This window comes from Lepisma saccharinum, chromosome 20, assembly GCF_977018435.1.
Source record: "Lepisma saccharinum chromosome 20, izLepSacc3.1, whole genome shotgun sequence".
Lineage (NCBI taxonomy): Eukaryota > Metazoa > Arthropoda > Insecta > Zygentoma > Lepismatidae > Lepisma > Lepisma saccharinum.
The window spans coordinates 29,623,779-29,638,614 of NC_139248.1; the positions used below are offsets into that span (position 1 = coordinate 29,623,779).

General features: G+C 36.4%; 1 protein-coding gene across 1 annotated transcript; it reads right to left on the reverse strand.

Moving 5' to 3' along the window:
- Positions 1 to 442: 442 nt before the first annotated feature.
- Positions 443 to 3,492, reverse strand: LOC146003407 (class E basic helix-loop-helix protein 23-like). The gene has a single exon (XM_083141689.1). The coding sequence runs from the start codon at positions 3,490 to 3,492 to the stop codon at positions 2,938 to 2,940; it is 555 nt and encodes a 184-aa protein (XP_082997815.1). The 3' UTR covers positions 443 to 2,937.
- Positions 3,493 to 14,836: the final 11,344 nt, after the last annotated feature.

Consider the following 14,836-nt stretch of genomic DNA (forward strand, 5'->3'; position numbering starts at 1 on the left):
CGGGTGAGCATATACTGATAAAACTACACAACACATCTTGGTTGTAGCAAATTCACACCAGCGAGCACTACGCTACACATACACATCACAATTACGTTGCCAGGTGTATATATATATTTTTAGTTAAACATGTTCGCTTAGTACAAGAAAAAATATCACATTATCACTATTAAATCCTACACACAATGATGTAAAGAGAATTTTCAAATAAGTCCTTCAATCTGATTCCTTGGCTTTTATAAACATATCATTCCACTCAGTCGCAATGCTCATTTTCCTTGGTTTAAATATTTGCTAAAAATACTTTCGACGAATGTATTGAATCAATTGTTCCAATACGTATCATCTTTGAATAAATGCTTTATATATATATTTATCTCAGTCGTTTTCACGTTTTATTGCTATGAGTATGTCAAAGTTAGATACCAGACATCTTTTTCATTAGTTCACTTGGCAGTAAACTAACGTAAATGAAACACGACTGCATGATAATATGAATACAATAAAATTCTTCCAAGGATTACCAAGAATGTACGTACATTTGAAGACAATTTATATTTTGATGAATAGCTAATCATTAAACGCATGTGTAGGCTAACTTTCCATGCATGCAAAACTACAGTGTACTTTCACAGAAAATAGCTTCCTTTAGAAACTCAAAATAAATTAACAAATGAAAATGAAAGAACTGCTGTTTTATCAGAAGCAAGAGACGAACTTCAAATTTCAAAAGTTCTGACTAATTGTCAGGAAAATGTTTAGGTAATTTGACTTGCGTTGACCCAGTACTAGGTTTGGAGTGAAGTCAGTAACATAACACTAGATCAACAAAAGTAAAATTAAAATATTTATTGTAAGTTGAAGAAAATTAAAGAATATTTTCGCCAACATCTAATCTTAGCGGTTCGCTGCTTTAGTGAAATTCTCATTTACATTCCACGAATTAATGATATTGAAATTTTTTTAAGTATACCTATGTTAGGTTAGACATTATAATTTAATAAATGATGAAAACACACAATGTTTAATAGGTACAATTCTTTGGTTTGAAAAATCATAACAGACATGGTTAAGATTACAGTATTTTCTTACTAGTTATTATTGTTTGTTAAAATCGGTCTTTCTTCGGGTCATATTAGAAATAGTGCATCTTACTTGAGTAAAGGAAGGGGTGATCCAAAGATGACTGAGACGCATACACTGAATCCACAAAGCTTGTGGAAACTACAGCTTACTGCAAGAAAACTTGACTGAATAGTTTGGCGATTACGTTATGGCTGAGATTCAACAGGTTGTTCTGAAGGTGAAATGATCACAAGGTGAAATACATAGACCTGAACCCGTCGGACATAGTTTGGACGATCTACAAATTTGTATACTCTTAAAATTCTGATGTGTCTTTTTCTATCAATCAAGGTTTTACAAGGATAATCAACGTTAATACCAATGTAGGAAATTAATTACACGAGACTTAAAATTATAACACTATTCAGAAAACCACTTCGGTAATCCTCAGTTTCTTTCAATGCTTCCATCGATTTGCACAAACTGCGTGCAAGGAATCCTTATAATCTATATTTTCCAAGTCTGCCACCAACTGTTATTTCCATAATTACAAAATAGTAATGACGCCAAAAAGGAGCCAGAACGGGAGGTTCAAACTGACCTTTTCAGATTGTATTTGGAATTTAGTACACCGAATAACATCATGCATATGCTATAAGGAAAACATCAAATCCTTAAGTTGATGTGGCAACTGGATTTGAGGTTACAGACCCTTTTACCAAAAAAATAGTAAACTACATTTATTAAAATTACATTTAAAACTCAAGTAATTTTAGCATATTGTTTGTTAATTTCGCAAATTCAAGGGCCTGTAACTTCAAAACTAGTTCACGTATTAACCTATTGCTTGGATTTTTTTAATTCTACAAGGATATAAGTAACCTCGCCAAATTTAATCAAAACACGAAATGGCGAAGTATGATTTCTGTAAAAATTGTGTTACTTTGGTGTAGAATGGAAGTCATATCTTATGTACCACGGCCATCTTTAATCCCAGTTTTTCTCGTTTGCAAGGGGGCGGTAGGGAAAGAACTTTTCACTGTGCCCATTTCCTACTGCCACCACTGTTATAAATGTTGTGGCAACCGGAAAGCTAACCTATAATTTGCGAGTTTCTTTACAGATTCTTGTTAAACAACATGCCATAAACACAAATCCTCACGTTCTTGAACAACATCACATTGAGTTCAAATGTAGCAGGCAGCAAACTACATCTGATGCCTTATAATTGTGTTAAAATCATAACTATTTAACCTTGAAACTTGGAATTATCGGTATCATCATACAAAAAACAAACAAGTCGCAAACAACTTAAATCAGCCCTACTATTTAAAAACTTGTAAACACACGGTGTCACCTGTGTACATTTCACCTTGGTTCGAAGCCATGTACTTTCTCATGAAAAGTACAGTGGTAGGCAAGTAAAAATAAAGCTAATAATTTTATTGTAGTTGAACACTGAAAACAACATGACGTTTATCTTGCAGAAATGTTAAGGTCTATAGAATGCAAATAGCTCACAAACACAGAAACGAGCAAATATACTATTTTGGTGTAACATTTGCAGCTGGATTTGTCTTGCTAGCACTGAACACGAATAGATTTTGCTGAAATTCACTCTACTACATACAGATCTACTATGGACGTATGTTAACTTACATCAAGAACTTGCCCTTGGACAACAATTCACAGCACCTGTAGAAAACACTCAAAACTCAATATTACCTGTACAATAGCATGGTAATTGCCAATTCTAAAATAAAAACTTGGTAAAGATATCAGGTGAGGTAATGTTTGTACTAAGCATAGTTCCCGAATACAGCAGGGATAGTTACATATATTGACCTGGCAACATTTTTCTATGAACACGGTTCATGTAGTGGGCTTGTAGCCAGGCATCTTATGGACCGGCGGTTGAGTGCCGCTGGGAAAACCAGCTGCGGCAGCTTGGAATTCGAAAGGGGGCAGCGGGAGGGACGACCCCTGCTGCAGGTAGGTGATGATTCGCCTCAGCTCCTCCAAGGCATTCGCCTGCATCAGAATGTAGTTTTTAGCCAGCAGTAGAGTCGCGATCTTTGACAGTTTCCTGACGGATGGCGAGTGGGCGTAGGGGATGACACTGCGTAGCTCGTCCAAAGCGTCGTTCAGATCGTGCATTCTTCTGCGTTCCCTTGCGTTGATGTTCAACCTCACGGTTTTCCCTTGACGGTTCTTCTTTCCCAGAGAACGAGGCCTTCCGGATTCGGGTTGGTTCTCGTCTTGTCTGGTGGCTAGATCCGACTTCCCTTCCTCGCACTTCGAGGAGATCCCTGGCTGAGGGCACTGGTAGTAGAAACCAGAGAGCCCGACCTGGCTGAGCGGGGTTCGACGCCCGGGCACCTGAGGTTCCTGGTTGCTCGTGGATTCAGGTAACTGGAACAGGTCCATCGCATCCTGCAAGGTGGTTAGAAGAACAAGTTGAGATATTGGGACTCGTGAATAAAATTGCTGCAATTTTAGTCATGCACTCTAGTTGGCAGAGAAAATTGACTAAATATGGGCTACCAACCCTGGCGTACGAAGGATATTTTTTTCGGGAGGGGCTAAAATTGTAAAGGTGGATGGTACAAATCTGTTTTCTAGGGGACGGTACACACAATATGTTATTTCGTATATTTAGAACTTTCTACTCTCAAAAATGCCAATCGGGGGTTATTTTAAGGGGTGTTTGCATTTACCATTCTGGTTTCATGAGAAATTTCGGAGGGGGCTGTAGCCCCTTCAGCCCCCTCCCCCTTTGAGTACGCCAGTGGCTACCAATTGTTATTCGTTCTCTCTCTAAAAAGAAAGAAAAACCACGAAAGTAAAGAAAAATATATGTACGAGTAACCCAGGGGAATTTTCTTTGATTAAACATAAATCAGTAATTATCTTGAAAATCTTCAAATTTATATCTGTGACCCAAGTGACTGATCGAATGAGATCACTTTTACCAATAGGGAAATCCTATCATGGAGAGATCAGCTTGCAAGAACGGCTAATTGTATCTACCACATTATACAATTCCCAATCGAGTTGCCTTCATACCTCTGTTGAAGACTATCCGAGAATCTATATCATAAGCCCAAAATCAGGAATAGGAGTTTTTAGCTGTTCAATATACACATTACATAAATATGTCGTTGAAATTCCGTTTGATTTGATTCCCGTGTTTCTTACCCTTCAAATGTTCACAGTAAGCTCCAGCTACAAACGTTACAAAGTTATATTCATTAAAAAAGGTTATTAGTGACCTGTCAGATAACAACAACAACATGGTTGGTAGAAAAAGTTTGTTGGGATGCAGAAAAGGGGAGAACAGTTCGATTCAAATTACACCTAAACATCACACATGAAATGCGTATTTGAAGGGTAAATTGATTCATTGATTAATTAATTAGAAATTCACAGGACATATATAGTGAAAGAGCCTGACAAGCCTGTTTAATTGCATTGTTCGAATCAAATTAGAATATGCAAGTGTAGTCTGGTCACCTTACACACAATGTAATAGCAAAAAGATAGAAAGAATTCATAAGAAATTTGTACGTTACTTGTATTACAAAAAATACAAAAGATCATGTATTCAGGATCAGGTATCATATAAACAACTACTCAGTGAATTCGATCTTGCAGCTTTGTACAAAAGGAGAGTGGTATCATATCAATTATTTTTATATAAGTTAGTCAACGGGCTGGTCGACAGTCCAAGTCTGCTCCAAACATTAAACTTTAATCCTAAGAAGGACATGTTACGGTTCAGGCAGCCTTTTTATTACGGCAAATCCCACTCAAGAGTACACAAGAACTCGCCCATTCTAAGACTATGAATTGAATACAATGAAATAGTCAGAAACGGTGGAGACTTGGATTTCGTTATGCCATTCAAGCAGCTCCTGTCTGTCCTTCGAAGAACGTCATGAACAAATCAAACAATTATAGATGCTTTCTGTGTACATGAGTATGTGTGTAAATATAATTATGCCCATATGTGTGTATATTTGTTTATATATGAGTATACTCGTATATATGTATATAGTTATGAATGTCTGCATACAGATATGTATCTTGTTATACTTCTGTAAATGTCACTTTAGATTTATGTTTTCTATAAAATTTGTGCTAGTATTCTTTACGCAATTATTAGTGTAGTTTTGCTCTTTCTTCTTCTTTTGTTATGTATTGTTGAAATTGTAATTTTTTAATTGCTTATAATATATGTAAGCCTATTGTAATTGGAGCTAAAGCTCTGTTATAGGTGAAAATAAATAAATTTGCTTTATTTTACTTTGCTTTTTGTGCCACTTTTGGTTAATTTGCGATGATGGGGATGAGTGATGATGTGATGAATTTGATGAATGGACACCCACAAACACCCATTCCCAGGTCGGGATTCGAACTCGGAACCCCTGGCGTCGTAGTGCGATGTGATTACCACTCCGCCACCGGGACCGGCTTGAAGGGTAAATTGTAATGTTTTCCTTGTTCTTATATTATTTGCGTTTTGAACAGTTAAGAGAGCAAGCACATCCTTTAAATGGCGCGCATTGCTTCTTGCACATACCTATAATTAAATAAAAAAAAACACTTATATTACATAGACAAGCATAATATTTCTTAAAATGTCAACGTTTCAATACCCCTACAGTATTTTTATCAAGACACGTAAAACTGATATCTGCTACAAGTAACAATGCTTATCTTTTACACATGTTAACAATACAATCTAATAATAATAATAATAATAATAATAATACATAATAGGCGTTGATAACAAATAAACACAACTGGATTTTAGTTTTGGAACCATGACATAGAAAAAACGTTAATTTAATATATAATCTATCTCAACAGCTTTTATATCCTTCGTAATCATACAATTTTAAACATTTTGCAGATATGAACATGTTCCTATTATATCTATTGCTACTTGGATTATTATTAACATGTATAAGAGATAAACACTGTTATCGCTACTTGGAGAAAATATCAGTTATATGGGTTGACAAAGATGCCATGCAAGTATAAAAGTATTGCCAACTTAGCTAAGATATATAGAACCTGTCTATGTAATAAATGTGATATTACTATCTTGAAGTGTAGGAGCGCATATGTCTTCTGTATTTATATGTAATTAATATTTTGTTTCAGCGTATTAAGTCCCATAAAGTCTCTCACAATATTTCTTATTTTATCTATTTTTGAACCCATTCTACATATTTGTAGTAATTTTACATAAAAGGGCATTTTTAAAACTATCTAATATTTTTTTAAAGATTTGTGCAAAAATTGTGTCAGACATTTTAAGGAATCGTCAATATTATGTACTGTTTGATGTAGCAACTAGTGCATTACCAAGGAAGTTTGGAATCAATTTTCTTTGAGGAAGCTTAAGCCATCTGCAACAATTCCTGAAAATAAACATCCCTATTTTCGTATTAGGTTATTTTATGTCAATTATTATTTACGCGCTACGATGGGTCGATTTTATTTCAAATCAATTACTCCATGGGGAGACCATTCTAGTTGATCAACCAGATGAGTGATTACCAGCACAACTATTTTTTTTACGTTCATACGGTTAGTGTGCTGAAGTGCACTAACAGTTATTCTATTTTGTTAGTAACTTTTATACACCTCGTTCAAGAAAATAACTTTAAAAGTATGGGGTAAATTTTACTCGTAAGGTTTGTGTGACCTCTCTGTGAAACCATTTCATCTTTGATTCACGTCGTAGAATATGAAACTGGTATAACCTGGTTCCTGTATTTAATACTCAATTTTTTTTTCGATCTCTACAGCAGTTTTTAGTTTGGTTTTGATTGATTGATTTTGATTATTTTAGTTCGTTTTTCTGCCAGTTTTGGATAATCGCGAAGATGAGGATGAGTGATGATACGATGAAATTGATGAAACGTGCTTGCCCAGGGCGGAAATCGAATCGGAGAATCCTGGCGTCGTAGTGCGATGTTCTAACCACTCCGCCACGTATGCCGGATTTGATTTGGTTATTATTATTATTATTATTATTGTTCAAATAATAACTAACTGAGCTTCAATTATGTTAATAACAATAAAAATGATAAGTTTTCTGTTAACTTGAAATGCTCTTCCAGCTTTTTCTAAAAAGAAAATAATAATTATAAAAAGCCCCGTACCGGGCTCTGGCTTCAATTATAGCGGGCAGCAAGAGGTTCTTCTGATGTTTACGACTTGCAGCCCAAGTTGGCAACCACCTGGAAAGATCACCTTTCGTTCGAGGTTCACCAGCTTCAAGAGGATATCCTTTCTCGCCAATACTAGTGAGAAATCAAAGCCCTTGAGAGGGAACTGTCTCAAGCGCAGCCTCAAAAATTTGTATTTTAAAGGCCGGGTCTTTCTCAAGTTAGAGCCGGAAGGATGAATAGACTTGCAGCAGGGTGTGAAATCACTGCAGATTGGTGGGGGGGATTCGACAGACAGCAGGCATACTATATACAGTATATATGCAAATTATTAAATAATTAAATGATATTATAAAATATATAACATACGGACTGTCCTTCATTCAAAATTCGATTACAAATTGAAGATTTTAATATGCTACAAATGCTATGAACAGTGATATAACTGACTACTGGGAGGGCCAAAAGTTAAGAGACATTAAGAAGATAATACACAGTTTCCTATGTAAAATCCACATCTAAAAGCTGACTTAATTACTATGTTCTGGGGATTGCTGGATTCAGTGTCCTTATAGATGGAGCTCTTTGTTGTTCATTCTTTGTGTGTGTTTTCGATATTGTTCCGGCAAAGTTATTATCCGACTTCAAAACTGTTTACCTTTGTTGTTAGAACAAAAGCTCTCCCCCCGGAAAAGTTTGGTGGGGGGAAAATTTAGGACAAAATCGTTGGTGGGGAAATTCCTCCTTTAACGTATATAGTTAAAAAAAAATAAAGCTATTTACGAGTGAAATTGTTGGGATTGGGGCATCGACTTAAAAAAAAATTACCGAACCGCGGATTCACAAAGGTTGAAAACCATTCCTTTAGAGAATATAAAGCACTCGTTTCACTTCTTCTGATAATATGTATTTTCACCAATTTTAACATCGTAATATCTAAGGAGGAATGTGTTGACAGTTACACTGGTAACGCTGTCAACTTGTCCACGAGAATTCTCATTTAAACTATAAATGGAAATTTTCATCTGCCAAGCTATACTCAAGATTGTCAGAGATGTTGGAATTAAACAAAAATGTTTGTATTTGCATGTTCATAAATCCAATTTTTCGAGAAAATTTATTTGCTTATCGTTTCGTGATTTTTGTTATTTTTGTACTTCGGTGTTTTCTGATATTCTCAAATTTTTGGTGTTTAGATGCTTGTATACTGTCTCGAAAGTCAGAAGACAGCAGCGACGGGACTCGATGTGATGACCACGTGTCACCCTATGAAAAATACACTCTGGCAGCCCCTGGCTCCTAAAGGGTTGTTGCACCATGGAGTACAAAAAATATGTTTATGTATTTTGATGTTTATATCCTTACAGTTTGGATGCAAGAACACAAAAATCTGGTATTCAAAATTCACCAATCTGATCCATAGCCATTTTACGTTATGTTTATCAGTTTGTCTAAAGTTCATTCTGGCAATACATTGATATGATCCATTGGCATAACCAATCAGAAGCGACCTCATGGTCACGAGTGGAATATAATGGCGGTCGCGTGAGATGCAAACAACGTATCACTTCACACTTTTAAACGACGATAACTATTCAACCGAGAGGAATATCGCTTCGTATTAAATGGTTTTAGGTAGAGAAGAAAGGCGCTGATTAAATACATACTTTACAACGATTACTGTACACGTATGGAAGAATATTTTAGCTTTTACAATTGTAAACACCGTGCACCCAGCATTGACGGTGTAACTCGACGTGCCTTTCGTCCTGTATGTATTGTACATTGTAATTGAAACAGCTAACCGAAATGTTACATAAAATGCTTTCGTGTAAAAGTACTATATGTTATAACACTTTTGAAAGCATTTACTTAGCATTTATGGTAGCAAAAATGTTAATGGAAATGACTTCGTCTAAAGCCGGCCTAAGAGCCTTTTCTTCCACATTCTGGATAGACTTTGTTGTCGAGTTTATCATATAAACGCACAACAATGCTGAAGTAATTATTAGGCATTGTTGATAAATACAACGGTATCTATGCAATGGCAATCGAAAGCATGGAGCGGTGAGTACCTGTAAGAGATTTTTAGGTATACTTTTAAAAAAATAAGTTGTATATGATGTTCACTGAATAGTTTAGGTGCCCAGTCATCTTGGTTACTTGCAATGCCTGCAAGACAAGCCTCTTTATAGTTGATGCGAAACAAAAATTGAGTAACAAAAAGGCAACGTCAGGAAGACAAGGAGGCACCGGGATATATATATATATATATATATATATATATATATATAATCTAGGGATGTGATGTTTATTTCGTCGATAAACACTTGTCTAGCCTTATACAGAGTGACTCAGCTTATTATTATTGTTTAGTGTTTGCTAGTTGTACTGTTTCAACTATGGCCGTGCGGTCTAGACCAGTGTTTCTTAACGCCGGTCCGCGGTCTGGTACCAGACGCTGGCGTCCATTATACCGGGCGCGAGAGGTTGGAGTTTCACAGACGGGTATCACGGTCAATTTTGTTTTTGCAACCATTACCATTTTCATTAAAAAATATAATGAAGTGCAAATATTCTGATTAATTGGATTTTTTCGAAGTCCGAAATGTAGGCTAACATATTGAAAATCATTACTTACCAAATGCATTTAATGATATTGGATCCAGTCGTTGCCAATTAATTTAAATAAAATGTTATATATGTCAACGAGCCTAAACATAATTTAACTAATACTCTCTATTATTATAACATAATATATGTATTAATATTATATTTCAAGGATACATATAATCATGATGTATAGTGTTAAAAAAAAATTAGGAAGTTGTTTCCGAGTAAAATTGTTGGTATCGAGAAATTTGCTTTTGAGAAACGAATTTACCGGGCCGCAGGCCACGAAGGTTGAGAACCACTGGTCTCGTGCTGTTGGACGCGCGCTGGTTCGAGTACCCTGGGGGGTAGTGTTGCCCACGAGACGAGACTTTGGCCTGTCTCGTCTCGTGGAAATGCTGTGAAATGCTGTCTCGTCTCGAAAATATTCGTTTGTCAAAGGGACACATGATCAATCTCGTCTCGTCTCGAATTTTTAAAAGCCTGTCCCGTCTCGTCCCGTGGGCAACACTACTGGGGGGAGACGTAACATCTTTTCTACTGAGATTTCGGCCGGTGTATGGGACCGGTCGCCAATTGCCGCGGATTCGTCATGCTGACCACACGTCACCCAGTTGGATGATCTTCAACACCTTCTGAGGCATGTGGGAGAGAGGCCGGCAGTCGGTTGGTAGGCCTTGGTCTGCGTCATGGGTTATTATTATATTATTCACTTTCTCTCCTGATATTTTTCTTTCAATTCTTCTAATAAATGGTTTCAGATTTGAAAACTCGGTAGCTCGCCACGCAGACGTCATGAAAATGTATGTTTCTTGTGCAAGGCGTCGGAGATATTTTTCATCGTACTCAACATTTCTCCTCATTACGCACACGCCGTTTTACCCTTTGCTCCTTATCAAGAACAGACCCTGATTATCTCAATTTGTTCACAAGAATCCGAACACTGTCTCTGTGTGAAACAGGAACATCTTGGAATTCTGCTGCGAAACGTATTTTATCTTCCCTACAACAATTCGTAATGAAGTAAGTAGCAAATAAAAATGCTTTGTTTCAAATTGAGCGGATAGCGTGGTATTATTAGACTGCAGGAGGGCATCAGTAATACGTAAACTAAAACAAAAAATCTAAAACACTTGTTAACACCTTAACACTTCACAAACACTTGCAAACTGGACACCAGCTACCTGGATACTGAAGCATTGACGCGTCCAGTGCCAAAGTCAACGTACAGCTGTGAGTGTAAATGACCCACTGCCCGGCGTGTTAGCCGACGATCCACGGACGACTCGATAAAGAAAGACATTGTATTTGCCCAATAGAAAACTTAAGATTTTGTAAGCTTTTAAGTACCATTTTGTTAGCACATTTTGATAAGACTTCTCTGCGTATTTGCCATAGCAAATTGACCATCAATCGGGCAATCCTAGTTTCTCCCTCAATTTGAATAGACGTTGTAGTCGTGTTGTTCATCTTCCAAGCCACAACAATGCTGAGGTAATAATCAGGCATTGTTGATAAATGCAGCGGTATCTAAGCAACTACAACCGAATGCATGGAGCGGTGAGTACCTGTAAGAGATTTTTCGCATATTATTTAAATTAAAGTTCTTTATGATATTGAATAGTTTAGGTTCGCGGTGATATTGGTTACTTGCAATAACTGCAAGACAAGCCTCCTCTTGGTTGATGGGGAAACAAAATTTGAGTGACAAGGATTAATTTTTGCCCTACACACACACATTAAAAGAATAATGTTAATTCTAATCTAACTAACACTCAAAGCCTTCTTAAACCTGAAGGCTTATGGCTGCAGCAATACAAGTCTTCCATCTGTCCCTATCCTGAGCAAGATCCATCCACTCTTTTCCATCCTTACCGATTTCCTTTAGGTCTAACTCAACGTTATCTCTTCCCCTTTGTCCTGGTCTTCCTACTGATCTTCCTACTGATCTCTTACCATCAGGTTTCCCAACAAGAATCCTGTATACTCTTCTTTCCTCTCCCATTCGGGCCAGATGGCCTGCCCATCTAAGTCTTCTTTATTTAATCATTATAATAATATCTGGACATGAATACAAATTATACAGTTCTAAATTATGTAACCTTCTCCACTCACCTGTCTCCTTATCCCCTTTAGGTCCAAATATATTTTTAAGTATTTTTTTTAATACTCTTAATTGTTCCTCTTTCAAGATAAGGAACCAAGTTTTGCATCGCATCCATATAATACTACAGGCAGAATAATCTAATATATTATAATTATGGCCTATTGCGGCCCTTGCCTTAAATTGACAAATTAAATACAAATCGAATGAGAATTTGCATGCTGTATATGCAATAATGGAAAAGCATAGCAAGAAATCTAAATGTCACTACTTTGAAGTTGATTATTACACTTTGGATATGTTTATGGCCACCGAATATACAGGAGGAGATAGCTTCATTTCATTATGCAGTATAATAAGCCTGCTTTCACATATAACCAGTTATTTTGTTATTGTTACCGAGATGTAAATTAGGTGTGTGGAATTTGGCGTTGATCTAGAGAGGAAGCATTGGCAAAGAAAATGGAGGCGCCACAGTCCTGTACCGAAGTAATTTATGTCGCCCAATTTAAGAACTGAATACTTTATGCACAAAGAGTAATTGGGACGATCTTAAGGATGATGCGAACTACTGCTATGTGGCTGCATCACGCTTGGAAATATCTTTCTCATTGTTTTGTCATTTCTGAAGTAGTAGCATCTCGGATGTAATGACATCAATGTGGTAGATTCCTTTCTTTTCACTTATACTGCTGAGCTGTTGCAACATTAATGCATTACATGGAAGTAGATGGCTTGGTTTGTTCATATGAGAGCGAACATTTGTAGCAGCCAATCGGACGAGGTTCTCCTTCACTGGTGCTACATAATTGGCTGCTGGTCATTACAGAGTAGGTAGTGGACACTGATTGATTCTCTTTATATTACGATTCGAATAGATTTTATGCCTGACATTTCCCTCAACTTACTTCATTTCAATTAAAATAAAAACGTCTGATGATAACGTACATAGAATTGTGTTCTTGGGAACCAGACAGCTTCTCATACAGAATCTATTAACTACACAATTTAATGTAGTTTTCCATTTGATAATAGTGGTGATATTAAAATAATAATAATGAAAACGACGTATATAAAAGTACAATGCGTCTTTTGAAAACAGGGCAAGAAGTGTAAAGAACGACTAAGGAAAAGGCTGTGAATCATTATAGAAATAAAGTCAAGGATATATTTCTTCCAGATTATCATAATTCGATTAGTATTTAATTTGCTATTTTTAGACAAGGGCCGCAGGCAACCCTTGTCCTTCCAAAGATTGGTTTTAAGTCGACGAATATGCGCTAGTCCTAGTTCATAAAAAAAAACTTTTCATAAAGTTTTTAAGTAAGAACTGTCGTTAAACTATAACCGAGTGTTACATAATAATTTGCTGATAAATCTAAACAACTAAAATATAAAACGTTTTAGTCAGTACGTTATAGATAATATATATAGTAAAAAGCATGCACAGCTTGTTTCGTTATTATGCATAAAAAATAAATATAACTTTATTTGTTGGAAAATTAATATTCATGTAAGTGCTACTATCTATTGGGAATCCTTTAAATTCAATTGTCCGAATCTAAGGTGGGTTCATTAGTATCGGCAAATAAATTATTATTAGACGAGATGAAATGACTTCAAGAGGATGCTAGCATACAGGAATCATAATTGGTTAAAGATGCAAAACTTCAAGCTAGACTTAAAGAAAAAATATCAAGGCGTATAAAAGACACAAGTGCGAAAACTAAAGAATAAGAGAAATAAACAGAGGTAGCGTTATTTTTTCCTTATAAACAAAAAATGAAAACGGTTAAAGCTTTGAAAGAATTAATAAGATAAACTTCTTACATAGATAAAAGGAATTTTGACATACGATAGCTACGTCAGTAGTTATTGCATCAAAATCAAAAGGACATTACAGAAATAATCTTTCCTCACCATTATTTTTAGTTTATGTTACATTTTCTAACAAATTTCTTTAACTTTCTTACACTGCCTCTGGCATCAAAAACGTACAGGGTGTTCCACAGTTATCTTTTCAACTTTTATAGGCAATAAAGCAGAAAAAGAATAGGATAACAAGTTTTCATTCATATTGAACAACAAATTCTAATGTTTTCTGTGATGCTAATCGAAGCACCATCTGAGCACCATTCGACTTCTAGCCATATTCTCCACGGCATGTTCCTGCCATCCTGTACTTCAACTCATCCAAATGCTTAACAATTGTGCGTACACAATATCCTTAACACTCCACAGAAACAAGCCTAGCGGGTTAAGGTCCGGTGAAATTGGAGGCCGAGGAATTGAACCATCCCATCCAGTCCATCTGTCAGGAATGTTTTCATCAAGACACTGACGAACACAAAGTGTACAGAGGATACACCGTTACATGTAAAAGAAACAGAAAATTTTGCTCTGTTAATTCGTTTAGATTTTATGGAGGGTCAACGTTGTAAAGCTAAAATTGGAACACCCTGTATTTTCTGATTCGTCATTTTCTGCCCTTTATCATGATTCTCTCCGTAGGTATAAATGATGACTAGGGTAGATAGTGGACAAACTATTGAGAGAAGCAAACCCATTCCAACTGAGCACATGGTTGGTTCTCTGGCGCAAGGCCGTACAGTGCAAGCGGCCTTGTGTCCCTCTCCAACTGTAAACAAAAGAGGCCCCCACAGATGGTAGAGACGTTGACGTCGTTGTGGGGCTTTCCACCAACATCTACCTGCACCACCTTTGGTAGTTCTCCTATTTGCAGATGATATAGCACCCCTGAGTGAGGATGAAGCACTCTTAGCACAAGAAACGAAACGGATGAAGTCCTCCGAAGTGGTTATAAAATGGAAATAACTTTTAGATGTGTAGCGGGCTGACCTTGAAGTCTGAA